This window comes from Scyliorhinus torazame, chromosome 2 (assembly GCF_047496885.1).
Source record: "Scyliorhinus torazame isolate Kashiwa2021f chromosome 2, sScyTor2.1, whole genome shotgun sequence".
NCBI lineage: Eukaryota > Metazoa > Chordata > Chondrichthyes > Carcharhiniformes > Scyliorhinidae > Scyliorhinus > Scyliorhinus torazame.
In genome coordinates this window covers 124232647-124247596 of record NC_092708.1, presented here as the reverse complement: position 1 = coordinate 124247596, position 14950 = coordinate 124232647, and the positions used below count along the sequence as shown (strand labels likewise).

The following is a 14950-nucleotide window of genomic DNA, read 5'->3' as shown; positions in this document are numbered from 1 at the left end:
TGTGCAGGCTTTAGAGAGGGTGCAGAAGAGATTTACCAGAATGTTGCCTGGTATGGAGGGCATTAGCTATGAGGAGCGGTTGAATAAACTCGGTTTGTTCTCACTGGAACGAAGGAGGTTGAGGGGCGACCTGATAGAGGTCTACAAAATTATGAGGGGCATAGACAGAGTGGACAGTCAGAGGCTTTTCCCCGGGGTAGAGGCATCAATTACTAGGGGGCATAGGTTTAAGGTGAGAGGGGCAAGGTTTAGAGTAGATGTGCGAGGCAAGTTTTTTACACAGAGGGTGCCTGGAACTCGCTACCGGAGGAGGTGGTGGAAGCAGGGACGATAGTGACATTTAAGGGGTATCTTGACAAATACATGAATAGAATGGGAATAGAGGGATACGGACCCAAGAAGTGCAGACTAGTTTAGTCGGGCAGCATGGTCGGCCGAAGGGCCTGTTCCTGTGCTGTACATTTCTTTGTTCTTTGTATAAGGGAAAAGTAAACAAAATTAAACCAGCGATCTTTAAACTGTTTTTTATTTACCTTTTGGTTAAGAATATCCCTTGAACTGATAATTAAATCATTTTCTTAAGCCCACACTTCAGTCTATATATTTATGTGTATGATATGTTTATATAAGGCACATTAGAATGTACTTGCCAAAATAAATTATTGTATGCAAACCAATGTAGCATAAGTGAATAACAGAATAGGTGAGGTAAGAATATGTGGCATTTATGTAACTCCACATACCTCCAGTTCCTGCAAAGGCAATTAATTCCAGTATCAGTGCTGACGAAAGTATTTATATTTTAAATGACACTTCAATTTGAGTGTGTAATAATATGGTAACATTAGGAAGGCGAGATCAGTGGCATCAATAAATGACCAGAACAGTGGGGTGAGAACGTTATCAAAAACGAGAGATATTACATGCTTGAAATTCTAGCCTTATATTTATGTAGTTATCGTGTTGAAGCTCTACTGCCCATATCCTGACTGACGCCAAGCTCCATTCATCCGTCACCCCTGTGGTCGCTGACTTACACCCGGTCCACCATCACTGCAGTTTTAAACTTCTCAACCATCTGTTCAAATTCCTTCATGGCCTTGGCCCTCCCTATTTCTGTAACCTTCTGCAAACTTCCAAGAAAATTGCAATCCTCTATCTCTGTCTGCATGTGAATTTCTTCCTCTGCTAACCATTGCCGACTGCACTTTCAACTGTCTTGGCCTTAAACTCTGGAATTCCCTCTCTAAGACTTTACATCTCTCTCTCCTCCCTGAAGATGCTCCTTAAATGTCACCACTTAGACCAAGCTTTTGGCCACTGTTCTCATGTCTCCTCCTTTTGCTTGGTGTCAGTTTGTATCTGATAATGCTCCTTTGAAACAGCTTGGACTTGTAATTAAGCTAAATATCAATGCCAGTTGTTATATTTATGATAGTTTTATCATACTTGGTTTACTCTTGTTTTGAAATTGACAGGTATCCTGGCAGATGGCAGTCAGTAGACAGTTAAGGGTGCAATTTATGATGCATCCAAAACTCTGAAGCATTTCTTGTCCAAGTGGATGACTATAATTCAGATTTTTAAAATAAACTCTTTGTGTGTCTATATTTATTTTAATAAACAATTATTCCATTATAAATTATTTAAAGTTCATCATTTTCAAAACATTTGATAGAGGAATAGGTGTATGTGTTTGGATAAGTAGGGAAGAGTTCTCCACCATCTTTATCTGAAATATAATTTTAGGAGAGCATGATTGGAAATGCTGATGATGACAAATTTTGGGTTATTCTAAATCCCAGAAGGGAAACTTGAAACTACTGTCCTCAACTGTATTTTGCAATTTGATGTAATGTGAGGAAAGATTTGAAAATCAGAAAATGATGTCCCAGACGTTTTGTGATTATTTTAAATAAATAAATGTTTATTAAACAATTAAGTAAACAACAACTCAGCGGACCAGAAGTACACTTTTTTTTTAATAAACATTTTATTGAGGTATTTTTGGTATAGCAACAACAACAAAATAAACAATATACGTGACACCATAAACATAGTGCAAAAGCCATTTACATCTCGTACAGGTCCCACCCTTATTGACCCCTACTCTACTCTAATCTAAACTACTCCCCCCTCCGTCTGGTGACGATTCATTTCCCGCAAAGAAGTCGACGAACGATTGCCACCTCCGGGTGAACCCTAACAGTGACCCTCTCAAGGCGAAATTGATTTTCACCAAACAGAGAAAGCTAGCCATATCCGATAGCCAGGTCTCCGACTTCGGGGGCTTTGAGTCCCTCCATGCTAATAGCATCCGTCTTTGGGCTACCAGGGAAGCAAAGGCCAGAACGTCTGCCTCTTTCTCCTCCTGGATGCCCGGGTCTTCTAATACCCCGAAAATCGCCACCTCTGGACTCAATGCCACCCTTGTTCTTGACACCGTGGACATGACGTCTGCAAACCCCTGCCAGAATCCCCCAAGCTTTAGACATATCCAAAACATATGGACATGGTTCACCAGTCCTCCCACACATTTTGCGCACCTGTCCTCAACCCCAAATAATCTGCTCATCTGGGCCACTGTCAAGTGAGCCCGGTGAACAACCTTAAATTGTATCAGGCTGAGCCTGGTACATGTTGTGAACGTGTTGACTCTGCTCAACTCGTCTGCCCATAGACCATCCTCTATCTCACTTCCCAGCTCCTCCTCCCACTTGCGCTTCAGCTGCTCGGTCAGCGTCTCCTCTGACCCCATAAGCTCCTTATAAATGTCCGAGACGCTCCCTTCTCCTACCCACCCTCTGGAAACTACCCTGTCCTGAATCCCCCTTAGCGGTAGGAGCGGGAAGGTTGACACCTGTTTACGAAGGAAATCCCACACCTGCAGATACCTGAATTTGTTTCCCTTCGCCAACCCAAACTTTTCCTCCAACGCCCTCATACTCGGAAAGCTCCCCTCTATGAAAATATCCCCCATCCTCTCAATCCCTGCTCTCCACCATAACCGGAACCCCCCATCCATACTCCCTGGGGCAAACCGGTGATTATCACACATTGGGGCCCAGACCGATGCTCCCACATGCCGCCTCCACTGGCCCCAAACTCTCAAGCCACCACCACTGGACTGGTGGAGTACGGTGCCGACGGGAACGGCAGAGGCGCAGTTACCAACGCCCCCAGACTGGTGCCCTTACATGAAGCCGCATCCATGCCGACCACTCCCCCACCACCCACTTCCTGATCATGCCAAATTAGCCGCCCAGTAATAGTTGCTAAAATTTGATTGCGCCAACCCGCCCTCTCCCCGACTCCACTCGAGCATTACCTTCCTTACTCGCGGGGTCTTGCCCGCCCAGACGAAGCCCGTGATCACTCTGTTGACCCGCTTAAAAAAGGACCACGGAATAAAAATGGGGTGACACTGAAATACAAATAGGAATCTCGGGAGGACCGTCAACTTCACCGTTTGCACCCTCCCAGCCAGAGACAATGGAGGCGAGTCCCATCTCCGAAAATTGTCCTTCATTTGGTCCACCAGCCGGGCCAGATTCAATTTATGCAGCTGGTCCCATTCCCGTGCCACTTGGTTGCCTAGGTACCTAAAACTTTCCTTTATTAACCTAAATAGCAGCTCTCCCAGTCGCCTCTCCTGTCCCCTCGTCTGGACCACAAACATCTCACTCTTTCCCATATTAAGCTTATACCCCGAAAACCGGCCAGATTCCACTAGAGCCCTCATGATTTCTTCCATCCCCTCTATTGGGTCCGAAACGTACAGAAGCAGGTAATCCGCATAGAACGAAACCCTGTGCTCCACCCCCCCTCCCCCCCCCCTCCCCCGGATCAGTCCTCTCCAACCCCTCGAGCAATTGCTAACGGCTCTATAGCCAGCGCAAACAACAGTGGGGAGTGGGGGCAACCAGAAATACACTTAACTAAAACAATGGCTTTCCACGGTATCACTTACCTTACCCAATTACAAACACCTTTATTTCACTACCTTCATAATTCTCCCCAAACTTCCACAAATCTTGTAGGTCTTTGAAACTCTAAACAGAATCCAGTAATAGTTACCACACCAGGCAGTTGCAGCTCTTTGGGGTTGCTTCTGGGGGAGAACAAAACAACTGGTTTTCCAAGGCAGGCTTTCTTTACAGACCAGGCTTGCTGATTTGTTGCTGTTGGTTGACGTCTCAAACAACAATCCTTGCAAAGGTTGAATGCTTCTGATTTACACTTTTTTCACGTTTGATCTTCCATTATCTGAACTAACCTCATCAGAAGGCAAACTTAATTACCTTCATTTCGTGGGTCTATCTTTTAGAATATAAAAGTAAAATTTGCACCTTGTCTCCTGCTTTGAAACTCTAAAACCTTATTCAATCCCTTTTTGTTCTTTTCCCCATTGTTACCAGCTTGCCTTGGATAAACAGTTGCTTACGGTGTTGTTAGGCTCATCAGCATACCAAAAGTAGAAGTTCCATGAACACAAGGGATGGCATGGTGGTTAGCACTGCTGCCTCATAGCTCCAGGGTCCCGGGTTCAATTCCGGCCTCAGGTGACTGTGTGGAGTTTGCACTTTCTCCTGTGGGTTTCCTCCGGGTGCTCCGGTTTCCTCCCTCAGTCCACAAATGTGCAGGTTAGGTGGATTGGCCTTGCTAAATTGCCCCTTCGTGTCCAAAGGGTTAGGTGGGGGTTACAGGGATAGGGTGGAAGCATGGGCTTAAGTCGGGTGCTGCGAGGCCGGTGCAGATTCGATGGGCTGAATAGCTCCTTCTACACTGTAGATTCTATGACCTACAACCAACTGTACCCTCCCTTCAATAGCCTACATTTTCCAATAGTTTTAAAAGTATATAACCAACCGAAAACATTCCAATTTATTGGATTTCCATGATTTATTTTTTCTTATCACTATTTTTTTCCTGACACTACTGCTTCCTACATTGAAGACAAATCAACTTGCTGCCTTTAGAGGTTTAGAGGCAGTTTCCAGGTAAATTCCAGAAATATGCTGAAATAAGTAAATTGGTTTGCCTCCAGTTTGAATCTCCCTTCCTATGGAAAATAGTCTTGTCTCTATCTAGGCTGTGCCTTCCTCACCCCAGCTATTCACCAGAGATTGGTAACTTTCTAGATGATCATTGGGCATTGACACAACACAGTGGGTCTGAATTGAAATTAAAAATGATAACGAAAACAATTATCTGATGAGAGAACATATTTTTTTTAATGTAGTGATAGTACTCTCCTCCATTGTGACACAGTTTTTTAAATTTACTAAACTGTGAAATAGGTAACATTCATTGATAATGTAGAGACTATTGGGTAGACTTTCAACTTGCTGGCAGGGGTCAGTGTTATGGATCGGACCCCTATTATAGGGAAAACTCAATTTTCACTTCCTTTCCAGAAAAAATTTGGGTTACCAAACACCAGTTGTATATCTAGGTAGCAAGTTGAAAATTATACCTCTATGTGAATCTGTACATTTATTATAGGAGATGACAGCTCATTAATCGACTTGTATATTTGTTTCATACATTTATATTTTGGGTTTGAAGCGTATTGAATTGGATATCTAAAATGTATTTTTTCATCCTATAGGATTTTGAAAGGTTATCCAGCACTCTCTGAATACGGAAGATGCCTCCTCCTCCTCCTCCCCCTCCTCCACCTCCTCCTCCAACATTTGCATCGGTAAGAATTTTGGATTGGATTTGGGTTTATTGTCACTGAGGTATAGTGAAAAGTATTATTCTATGGACAGTCCACAGATTGTTCCATACATGAAATAATATAGGACATACCATTAAAAACACAGGACCTATGATAAATACGCAATGTAAATACATAGACACCGACATCGGGTGAAGCATATGGAGTGCAGTACTACTCCGAGATCAGTTAAGTCCATAAGAGGATCATTCAGGAGTCTGGCAACAGCGTGTAGACCGAGTCAGTGGGTGGGAGGCGGTTTCACGTGATGGACTGAGCTGCGTTCAATTTTTTGATGATGCAAATCCCTTATTCTAGCATCGAAAACCACTAAAGGTGCTGTTATAATGCAGTCCGGGTCTTTGCAAAACAGCCTAACTGCATTGCTCCCTGGCATTTATTGGTAACTTGTGCAATTGGTCTTCCTGTGTAGCAACTGCACTGAGCTTTTATTCCATAAAATGTACTTTATTTATAACATTCGTTGAAGGGTATTACTTAACAGCTCAAATTGACATTAAATAAAGTTCAGTTCCTTTCAATACAGTACAATGCACTCTGGTGCAACTCACTACACTTATAGGGCGGGATTCTCAGGCCGCTTTCGTCCGGTGACTGGAGAGTCATGCCCGAGGTCAATGGATTTTTCCATTCTACGCAGCTCGCCCGTGGCGTTCTTACGGCAGGCGGGCGGATGAATCCAGCCCATAGTTACAGGTTATATTTACATGGGTGGCATTGCCTAGGTTGCTGAAATACCTTGAGCAAAGCACATGGATGCAGTTTACTAGTAAGGGTTGTGAAGCACTACTGTTAAATATATTAGCACTGGGACAGGGTGTTTACTGGTTTGAAGTAGATGAGTCAGAGATAAGTTGATCTGGAGGAAAACTGTAAAAGAAGTGTGAAAGGTTATATGATCCACTTAGAGTATTTTATTTGCTTCAATTTGTATAATCTGCAAGATTACCTCACTGGCAACCTTCCTCTTTGCCAATATGGTTTAATATATTTCAAGTTGTATGCATGCCAGTTGTTCCACCCTTCATAATTAAAAAGTGCCTGTATTGTAGAGCTGAAGACGTTGCTTTCACAGGTACTGTTTAGTGTCACTCCCACCAATGCAAACAGGTACATTAATGAGGATGAGGACAAATGTATTTCCCCCAACTCACTTTGCCTCCTTATACAGGTCCCAGTGTAGCAGAATTTGGACTTCTGAACATTGACGTATGTTCTGTGCTTTTGTTGACCTTCATACTTACCCCTAGCGCGTTCAACATAGAGACGTATTAATTCATCAGTTGAGGGAGGTGGCCGGTGGTGATTAACAGATTTCTTTGATCTGAATTCATGAAAATTCCTGAATCCAGAATCATTATTTCACCCGACTGTATGCCACTGTGTTCCCTCCTCTCTTGCCAATGGGACAGGATAGATCCTGAAATGGGATGTAGGAGTCTGAGATGCTAGCTGATAGATAAGATTCTGAGTATAATTATGTCTGATTGCAACTTATTGTTATTTTGAGAAATTAGTGAAGAAGACTTTGCATGGTTGGCTGGACTGAGATTGTCTGACCGGATATTATATCTGATTCATTGCTGATAGGCCGATCAGATTTTCTCCTCGATTGCTGAAAGCTTTCACAATCTCCGTTGGCTTGCCCGGCCACTTTAGAAGGTAGGAAGGCAACTCTGTAGCACAACACAGCAACAGCTGGCATTTATAAAATGCCGTTACGTTAAAAAAAATCCAAAGCATTTCGTCAGATTATTATTAAACCAGGTTTGACACTGAGTTGCATAAGGAGATCGTAGGACTGATGACAAAAAGCTTGTCCAAAGATTAGATTTTAAGGAGTATCTTAAAGGAGGAGAGAAATTGAGATGTGGAGAGATTTAGGAAGGGAATTCCCAAACTTGGGGTCCAGGCAGCTTAAAGTATGGCCACCACTGATGGGGTGGTTAAATACGACCGCAAGAATTGGGGATGGGGGGGATCCAATCTTTTTGTCATAGTTACTGCACCATTGCCCTGTTCTCCTGCTAGATTTTTCTTGAACCCGGTGGTGGTCTCCTCTCTCAGAATCTGGAAACCGTTTCGACAACATTTTGAACTCCTGTCCTTGTCCTCACTGGCCCCTATCTATAACAACCACCTTTTTTACCTTCACGGTTGTACTCGACCTTTAGTGGAAATTGAAGGGACTCGAGCACTTTGGTAACCTGTTTACAGAGGGGGAGGTTTGCCAGCTTTAGAGAATAAGCGGACAAATTTCAGTTGCCCAACTATAATCTTTTTCGCTACTTTGAGGTTTGCGATTTCACCCGTTCGGCTTTCCCTTCCTTTCCTCTGGCCCCACTTTGCTGGACAGGATTCTTTCCTCAGCTCAGCTGGGCATGGTGTCTATTTCAGACCTATATGTCCACATTCTCTCATCTAATCCCTCCGCACTGAATGGGTTGAGTGAGAAATATGAAATGAAATGAAATCGCTTATTGTCACAAGTAGGCTTCAAATGAAGTTACTGTGAAAAGCCCCTAGTCGCCACATTCCAGCGCCTGTTCGGGAGGCTGGTATGGGAATTGAACCGTGCTGCTGGCCTGCCTTGGTCTGCTTTCAAAGCCAGCGATTTAGCCCTGTGCTAAACAGCCCCTGGGATAGGAGAGTGAACTGGTTTCTACACTCTCAAGCGAGGTTTGGAGAGAGGCTGCATCCACGTCCTCATGTACCTACTTGAGCCTAATTCAGTTCAAAATGCTTCATGGAACATACCTGACCAAGACGAGGATGAGTGGGTTTTTCCTAAATGTTGAGAACAGATGTGACCACTGTGCAGATCACATGCTTATGTTTCGGTCCTGCCCCAGACTCGCCAGCTTCTGGGCTTTGTTTTTTTCATAGAATTTACAGTGCAGAAGGAGGCCATTCAGCCCATCAAGTCCGCACCGGCTCTTGGAAAGAGCACCCTACCCAAGGTCAACACCTCCACCCTATCCCCATAACCCAGCCACCCCACCCAACACTAAGGGCAATTTTGGACACTAAGGGCAATTTATCATGGCCAATCCACCTAACCTGCACATCTTTGGACTGTGGGAGGAAACCGGAGCACCCGGAGGAAACCCACGCACACACGGGGAGGATGTGCAGACTCCGCACAGACAGTGACCCAAGCCGGAATCGAACCTGGGACCCTGGAGCTGTGAAGCAATTGTGCTATCCACAATGCTACCGTGCTGCCCCAAAATGTTTTTATTCTCCATTTCCACATTTTCCTTTAAAATTTACACCCCACCCACAGATCTCATCCTCCCACTACCCCAAACAACGGCCCACCTGTCAATATATGTATCCAATAAAACAAACCCTCCCACGGTGGCAACAAAAAACAAAGGAGAAAAAGAAAAAGGAGTCCGGGACCGCCCATGGTCACCATTGACCTATAGAGTCCACCCCCCCCCCCCCCCCCCCCCTCCCCGAGTCTCCAACTCCTCCCGTCCACTGCCTCTTGTAAAACTCCTCCCCCCAACCTCGGTTCCTTCCCCCCAACTTTCCACCCGGCTAGACCACTCGGACCCTGTTCTGCCAGGCTCCGATGGCCGCAGCCCCTCATCCCACCTCACTCCCGTTCACTGGCCGGCTTAAACCGGCCAGCGTGGAGGCCCCCGCCCGGGTCCCTTTCCCCCTTGTCCGGCCCTAGGAAAGCCCAGAAATCTCCTTTTAGCACACAAACCCCGCATATCCACCTACACCCCAAAAAGCCCTCATTTTGAGTGAAAGTCCCATCACTTCCCTTGTCCAAATATATACAACATTGGCTCCTTTAGCTCATACATCCGCACGCAGTGAAACAACAAAAGAAGAAAATACAGTCATGAGGTCACATCGGCACATGGCCATTTCTCAATTTCTCAGTTCTGCCACAGTCCTTCTGCCTTCGCAAACTCCTCCGCTGCTTCCGCCGTTCCAAAATAAAAGTCCCTGAGCTTGTAAGTCACCCTCAGCTTCGCTGGATATACAATGCCGCACTGCACCTTGCTAATGTACAGTGCCCTCTTCACCCGGTTGAAGCCAGCCCGCCTCCTCGCCAGCTCCACCGTAAAGTCCTGGTATACACGTATACCAGCTCCAGCCCACTGCACCACCCGCTTCTGCTTGGCCCAGCTCAGGACCTTCTCCTTCACACTGTGCCTACGGAAGCATAGAGTCACTACCCTTGGCGGCTCACTCGCCATTGGTACAGGCCTCCACGACCGATGAGCCCGATCCAGTTCATATCGGGAGGGATCCTCCCCCTCCCCAATAGTTTCGCCAGCATCGCAGAAAAATACTCAATCGGCCTCAGTCCTTCAACTCCTTCGGGCAGCCCCACAATCCTCAAATTCTGTCGCCTGGATCTGTTTTCCAGGTCTTCCATTTTTCCTCGCAGATCCTTGTTAATGTCCATCACCTTCCGCATTTCCTTCCCCATCGAGGCAAGTTGATCACCGTGCTACAATAATGTCTCCTCCACTTCCTTCAGCGCCTCCCCTTGCTCTCGCACCTCCGCCACTGCGCTCGCCACCGCCGTCATCACCGGGGAAATCGCCTCCTCCACCAGCGCACTCAAAACCTCTCTCATCTCCTTCCTCATTGTCTCCATGTATCTTGTAAACTGCCTTTTGAATTCCGCAGCCATCACCTTAGTTATTTCTTCAGCTGTAAGCAATGCGGCCTCCACTGGTGCTCCAGCCTCCATTTTCCTTGGTGACCCCGCGGTGACCTTTCCACTCCCCGACGGACCTTCAGCTGTTTTCTTTACGGACAATTTTTTGCTTACCCTCGACATTCTTCTTCACTGTGCCTTTACTGTTTCTTCCTGCTTTTGCCACCTCCATGGACCCTGGGACCGGGCTTAAAGCCCCGAAAATGCCGTTCGCGAACGGGAGCCCTCCATTGTGCGGCCGCCTCCTGCCCGCCGTCACCGGAAGTCCCCTGGACTTTGTTTTTTAACACCATGTCTAATACTCCCTGATTAGATTTACAGCCTTGCCCACTGGTGGCTATATTTGGGTTTTGGACTTTCTGGCTATTCACCCTGGGGTTGAGGCAGACGTTTCTGATTGCCTGGAGGCAGATACTGCCATGTTGCAGGTTTCCCGCTCCGCCTTGGGCCTCTGATTGGTCTTAATGTCTATTTTGCATTTGGAGAAGATTAAATTTACCATTGGAGATTCTGTTGAGAGATTCTACCTGAGATGGCAACTGTTTATTTCCTTTTTCAAAGATCCTGACACAGTCAGCTGTTTGGGCTGTTAGGGATTTAGGATATATAGGGAATTGTGTTTGTTACATCATTTGTACAATATTTTTTTTTTAAATAATATTTTATTGAAAATTTTTGGTCAACCAACACAGTACATTGTGCATCCTTTACACAACATTGTAACAATACAGATAATAATGACCTTTTTTAATTTAAACAAAGACAACAACAAATAAATAAATATTAAATAACAAAAAATAAAAACTAGCCCTAATTGGCAACTGCCTTGTCTCAGGCCACACCCCCCCCCCCATCCCCCCCCCCCCCCCCCCAAGTCCTGGGCCGCTACTGCTGCCTTCTTTGTTCTCCCCCATCTATCTTTCCGCAAGATATTCGACGAACGGTTGCCACCGCCTAGTAAACCCTTGAGCCGACCCCCTTAGGACGAACTTAATCCGCTCTAACTTTATGAACCCCGCCATATCATTTATCCAGGTCTCCACCCCCGGGGGCTTGGCTTCTTTCCACATTAGTAATATTCTGCGCCGGGCTACTAGGGACGCAAAGGCCAAAACATCGGCCTCTTTCGCCTCCTGCACTCCCGGCTCTTGTGCAACCCCAAATATAGCCAACCCCCAGCTTGGTTCGACCCGGACTCCTACTACTTTCGAAAGCACCTTTGTCACCCCCATCCAAAACCCCTGTAGTGCCGGGCATGACCAAAACATATGGGTATGATTCGCTGGGCTTCTCGAGCACCTCGCACACCTATCCTCCACCCCAAAAAATTTACTGAGCCGTGTTCCAGTCATATGTGCCCTGTGTAATACCTTAAACTGAATCAGGCTTAGCCTGGCGCACGAGGACGACGAGTTTACCCTGTTTAGGGCATCTGCCCACATCCCCTCCTCAATCTCCTCCCCTAGCTCTTCTTCCCATTTCCCTTTTAGTTCGTCCATCATAGTCTCCCCTTCGTCTCTCATTTCCCTATATATATCCGACACCTTACCGTCCCCCACCCATTTCTTTGAGATGACTCTGTCCTGCACCTCTTGTGTCGGGAGCTGCGGGAATTCCCTCACCTGTTGCCTTGCAAAAGCCCTCAATTGCATGTACCTGAATGCATTCCCTTGGGGCAACCCATATTTCTCGGTCAGCGCTCCCAGACTCGCAAACTTCCCATCCACAAATAGATCTTTCAATTGCGTTATACCTGCTCTTTGCCACATTCCATATCCCCCATCCATTCCCCCCGGGGCAAACCTATGGTTGTTTCTTATCGGGGACCCCCCCCAGTGCTCCGGTCTTTCCCCTATGTCGTCTCCACTGTCCCCAAATCTTCAGTGTAGCTACCACCACCGGACTCGTGGTATAGTTCCTTGGTGAGAACGGCAATGGGGCTGTCACCATAGCCTGCAGGCTGGTCCCCCTACAGGACGCCCTCTCTAATCTCTTCCACGCCGCTCCTTCCTCCTCTCCCATCCACTTACTCACCATTGAAATATTAGCGGCCCAATAATACTCACTTAGGCTCGGTAGTGCCAGCCCCCCCCTATCCCTACTACGCTGTAAGAATCCCTTCCTCACTCTCGGAGTCTTCCCGGCCCAAACAAAACCCATGATACTCTTTTCTATCCTTTTAAAAAAAAAGCCTTCGTGATCACCACCGGGAGACACTGAAACACAAAGAGGAATCTCGGGAGGACCACCATCTTAACCGCCTGCACCCTCCCTGCCATTGACAGTGCTACCATATCCCATCTCTTGAAATCTTCCTCCATCTGTTCCACCAATCACGTCAAATTTAGCCTGTGCAATGTGCCCCAATTCTTAGCTATCTGGATCCCTAGGTAACGAAAGTCTCTTGTTACCTTCCTCAACGGTAGGTCTTCTATTTCTCTACTCTGCTCCCCTGGATGCACCACAAACAGCTCACTCTTCCCCATGTTCAATTTATACCCTGAAAAATCCCCAATCTCCCCAAGTATCCGCATTATTTCTGGCATCCCCTCCGCTGGATCCGCCACATATAGTAGCAGATCATCCGCATATAAAGATACCCAGTGTTCTTCTCCTCCCCTAAGTATTCCCCTCCATCTCTTGGAACCTCTCAGCGCTATCGCCAGGGGCTCAATCGCCAGTGCAAACAGTAATGGGGACAGAGGACATCCCTGCCTTGTCCCTCTATGGAGCCGAAAATATGCCGATCCCCGTCCATTCGTGACCACACTCGCCACTGGGGCCCTATACAACAGCTGCACCCATCTAACATACCCCTCTCCGAACCCAAATCTCCTCAACACCTCCCACAGATAATCCCACTCCACTCTATCAAATGCTTTCTCGGCATCCATTGCCACTACTATCTCCGTTTCACCCTCTGGTGGGGTCATCATCATTACCCCTAACAACCTCCGTATGTTCGTGTTCAGCTGTCTCCCCTTCACAAACCCAGTTTGGTCCTCATGAACCACCCCCGGGACACATTCCTCTATTCTCATTGCCATTACCTCGGCCAGGACCTTGGCATCTACATTGAGGAGGGAGATTGGTCTGTAGGACCCGCATTGTAGCGGATCCTTTTCCTTCTTTAAAAGAAGCGATATCGTTGCTTCTGACATAGTCGGGGGCAGTTGTCCCCTTTCCTTTGCCTCGTTAAAGGTCCTCGTCAGTAGCGGGGCGAGCAAGTCCGAATATTTTCTGTAAAATTCAACTGGGAATCCGTCCGGTCCCGGGGCCTTTCCCGTCTGCATGTTCCTAATTCCTTTCACCACTTCTTCTACCGTGATCTGTGCTCCCAATCCCATCCTTTCCTGCTCTTCCACCTTGGGAATTTCCAGCCGATCCAAAAACTCCATCATTCTCTCCCTCCCATCCGGGGGTTGAGCTTCATACAATTTTTTATAAAAAGTCTTGAACACTTCATTCACTCTCTCCGCTCCCCGCTCCGTCTCTCCATCTTCGTCTCTCACCCCCCCTATTTCCCTCGCTGCTCCCCTTTTCCTCAATTGGTGTGCCAGCAATCTGCTCGCCTTCTCTCCATATTCATACTGTACACCCTGCACCTTCCTCCATTGTGCCTCTGCAGTGCCTGTAGTCAGCAAGTCAAATTCCACATGCAGCCTTTGCCTTTCCCTATACAGTCCCTCCTCCGGTGCTTCCGCATACTGTCTGTCCACCCTCAAAAGTTCTTGCAGCAACCGCTCCCGTTCCTTACTCTCCTGCTTCCCTTTATGTGTCCTTATTGATATCAGCTCCCCCCTAACCACTGCCTTCAACGCCTCCCAGACCACTCCCACCTGAACCTCCCCATTGTCATTGAGTTCCAAGTACTTTTCAATGCATCCCCTCACCCTTAAGCACACCCCCTCATCCGCCATTAGTCCCATGTCCATTCTCCAGGGTGGACGCCCTCTTGTTTCCTCCCCTATCTCCAAGTCTACCCAGTGTGGGACATGATCCGAAATGGCTATAGCCGTATATTCCGTTCCCCTCACCCTCGGGATCAATGCCCTACCCAACACAAAAAAGTCTATGCAAGAATAGACTTTATGGACATAGGAGAAAAACGAGAACTCCTTACTCCTAGGTCTACTGAATCTCCACGGGTCCTCCCCTCCCATCTGCTCCATAAAATCCTTAAGCACCTTGGCTGCTGCCGGCCTCCTACCAGTCCTGGACTTCGACCTATCCAGCCTTGGTTCCAACACCGTGTTGAAGTCTCCCCCCATTATCAGCTTTCCGGTCTCTAGGTCTGGGATGCGTCCTAGCATTCGCCTCATAAAATTGGCATCGTCCCAATTCGGGGCATACACGTTTACCAACACCACCAACTCTCCCTGTAATTTGCCACTCACCATCACGTATCTGCCCCCGTTATCCGCCACTATAGTCTTTGCCTCGAACATTACCCGCTTCCCCACTAATATAGCCACCCCCCTGTTTTTCGCATCCAGCCCCGAATGGAACACCTGCCC

General features: G+C 47.0%; 1 protein-coding gene across 3 annotated transcripts in view; it reads left to right on the top strand.

Annotated features, from left to right (window-relative positions):
* Positions 1 to 14950, top strand: part of LOC140391665 (WAS/WASL-interacting protein family member 1-like) — a 192561-nt gene that overhangs the window by 136316 nt on the left and 41295 nt on the right. For all 3 annotated transcript variants that reach the window (XM_072476389.1, XM_072476406.1, XM_072476398.1), the window contains exon 2: positions 5612 to 5704. In XM_072476389.1, coding sequence (XP_072332490.1) covers positions 5651 to 5704 — 54 coding nt within the window. In that variant the 5' untranslated portion in view covers positions 5612 to 5650. The remainder of the gene's footprint in view (positions 1 to 5611; positions 5705 to 14950) is intronic.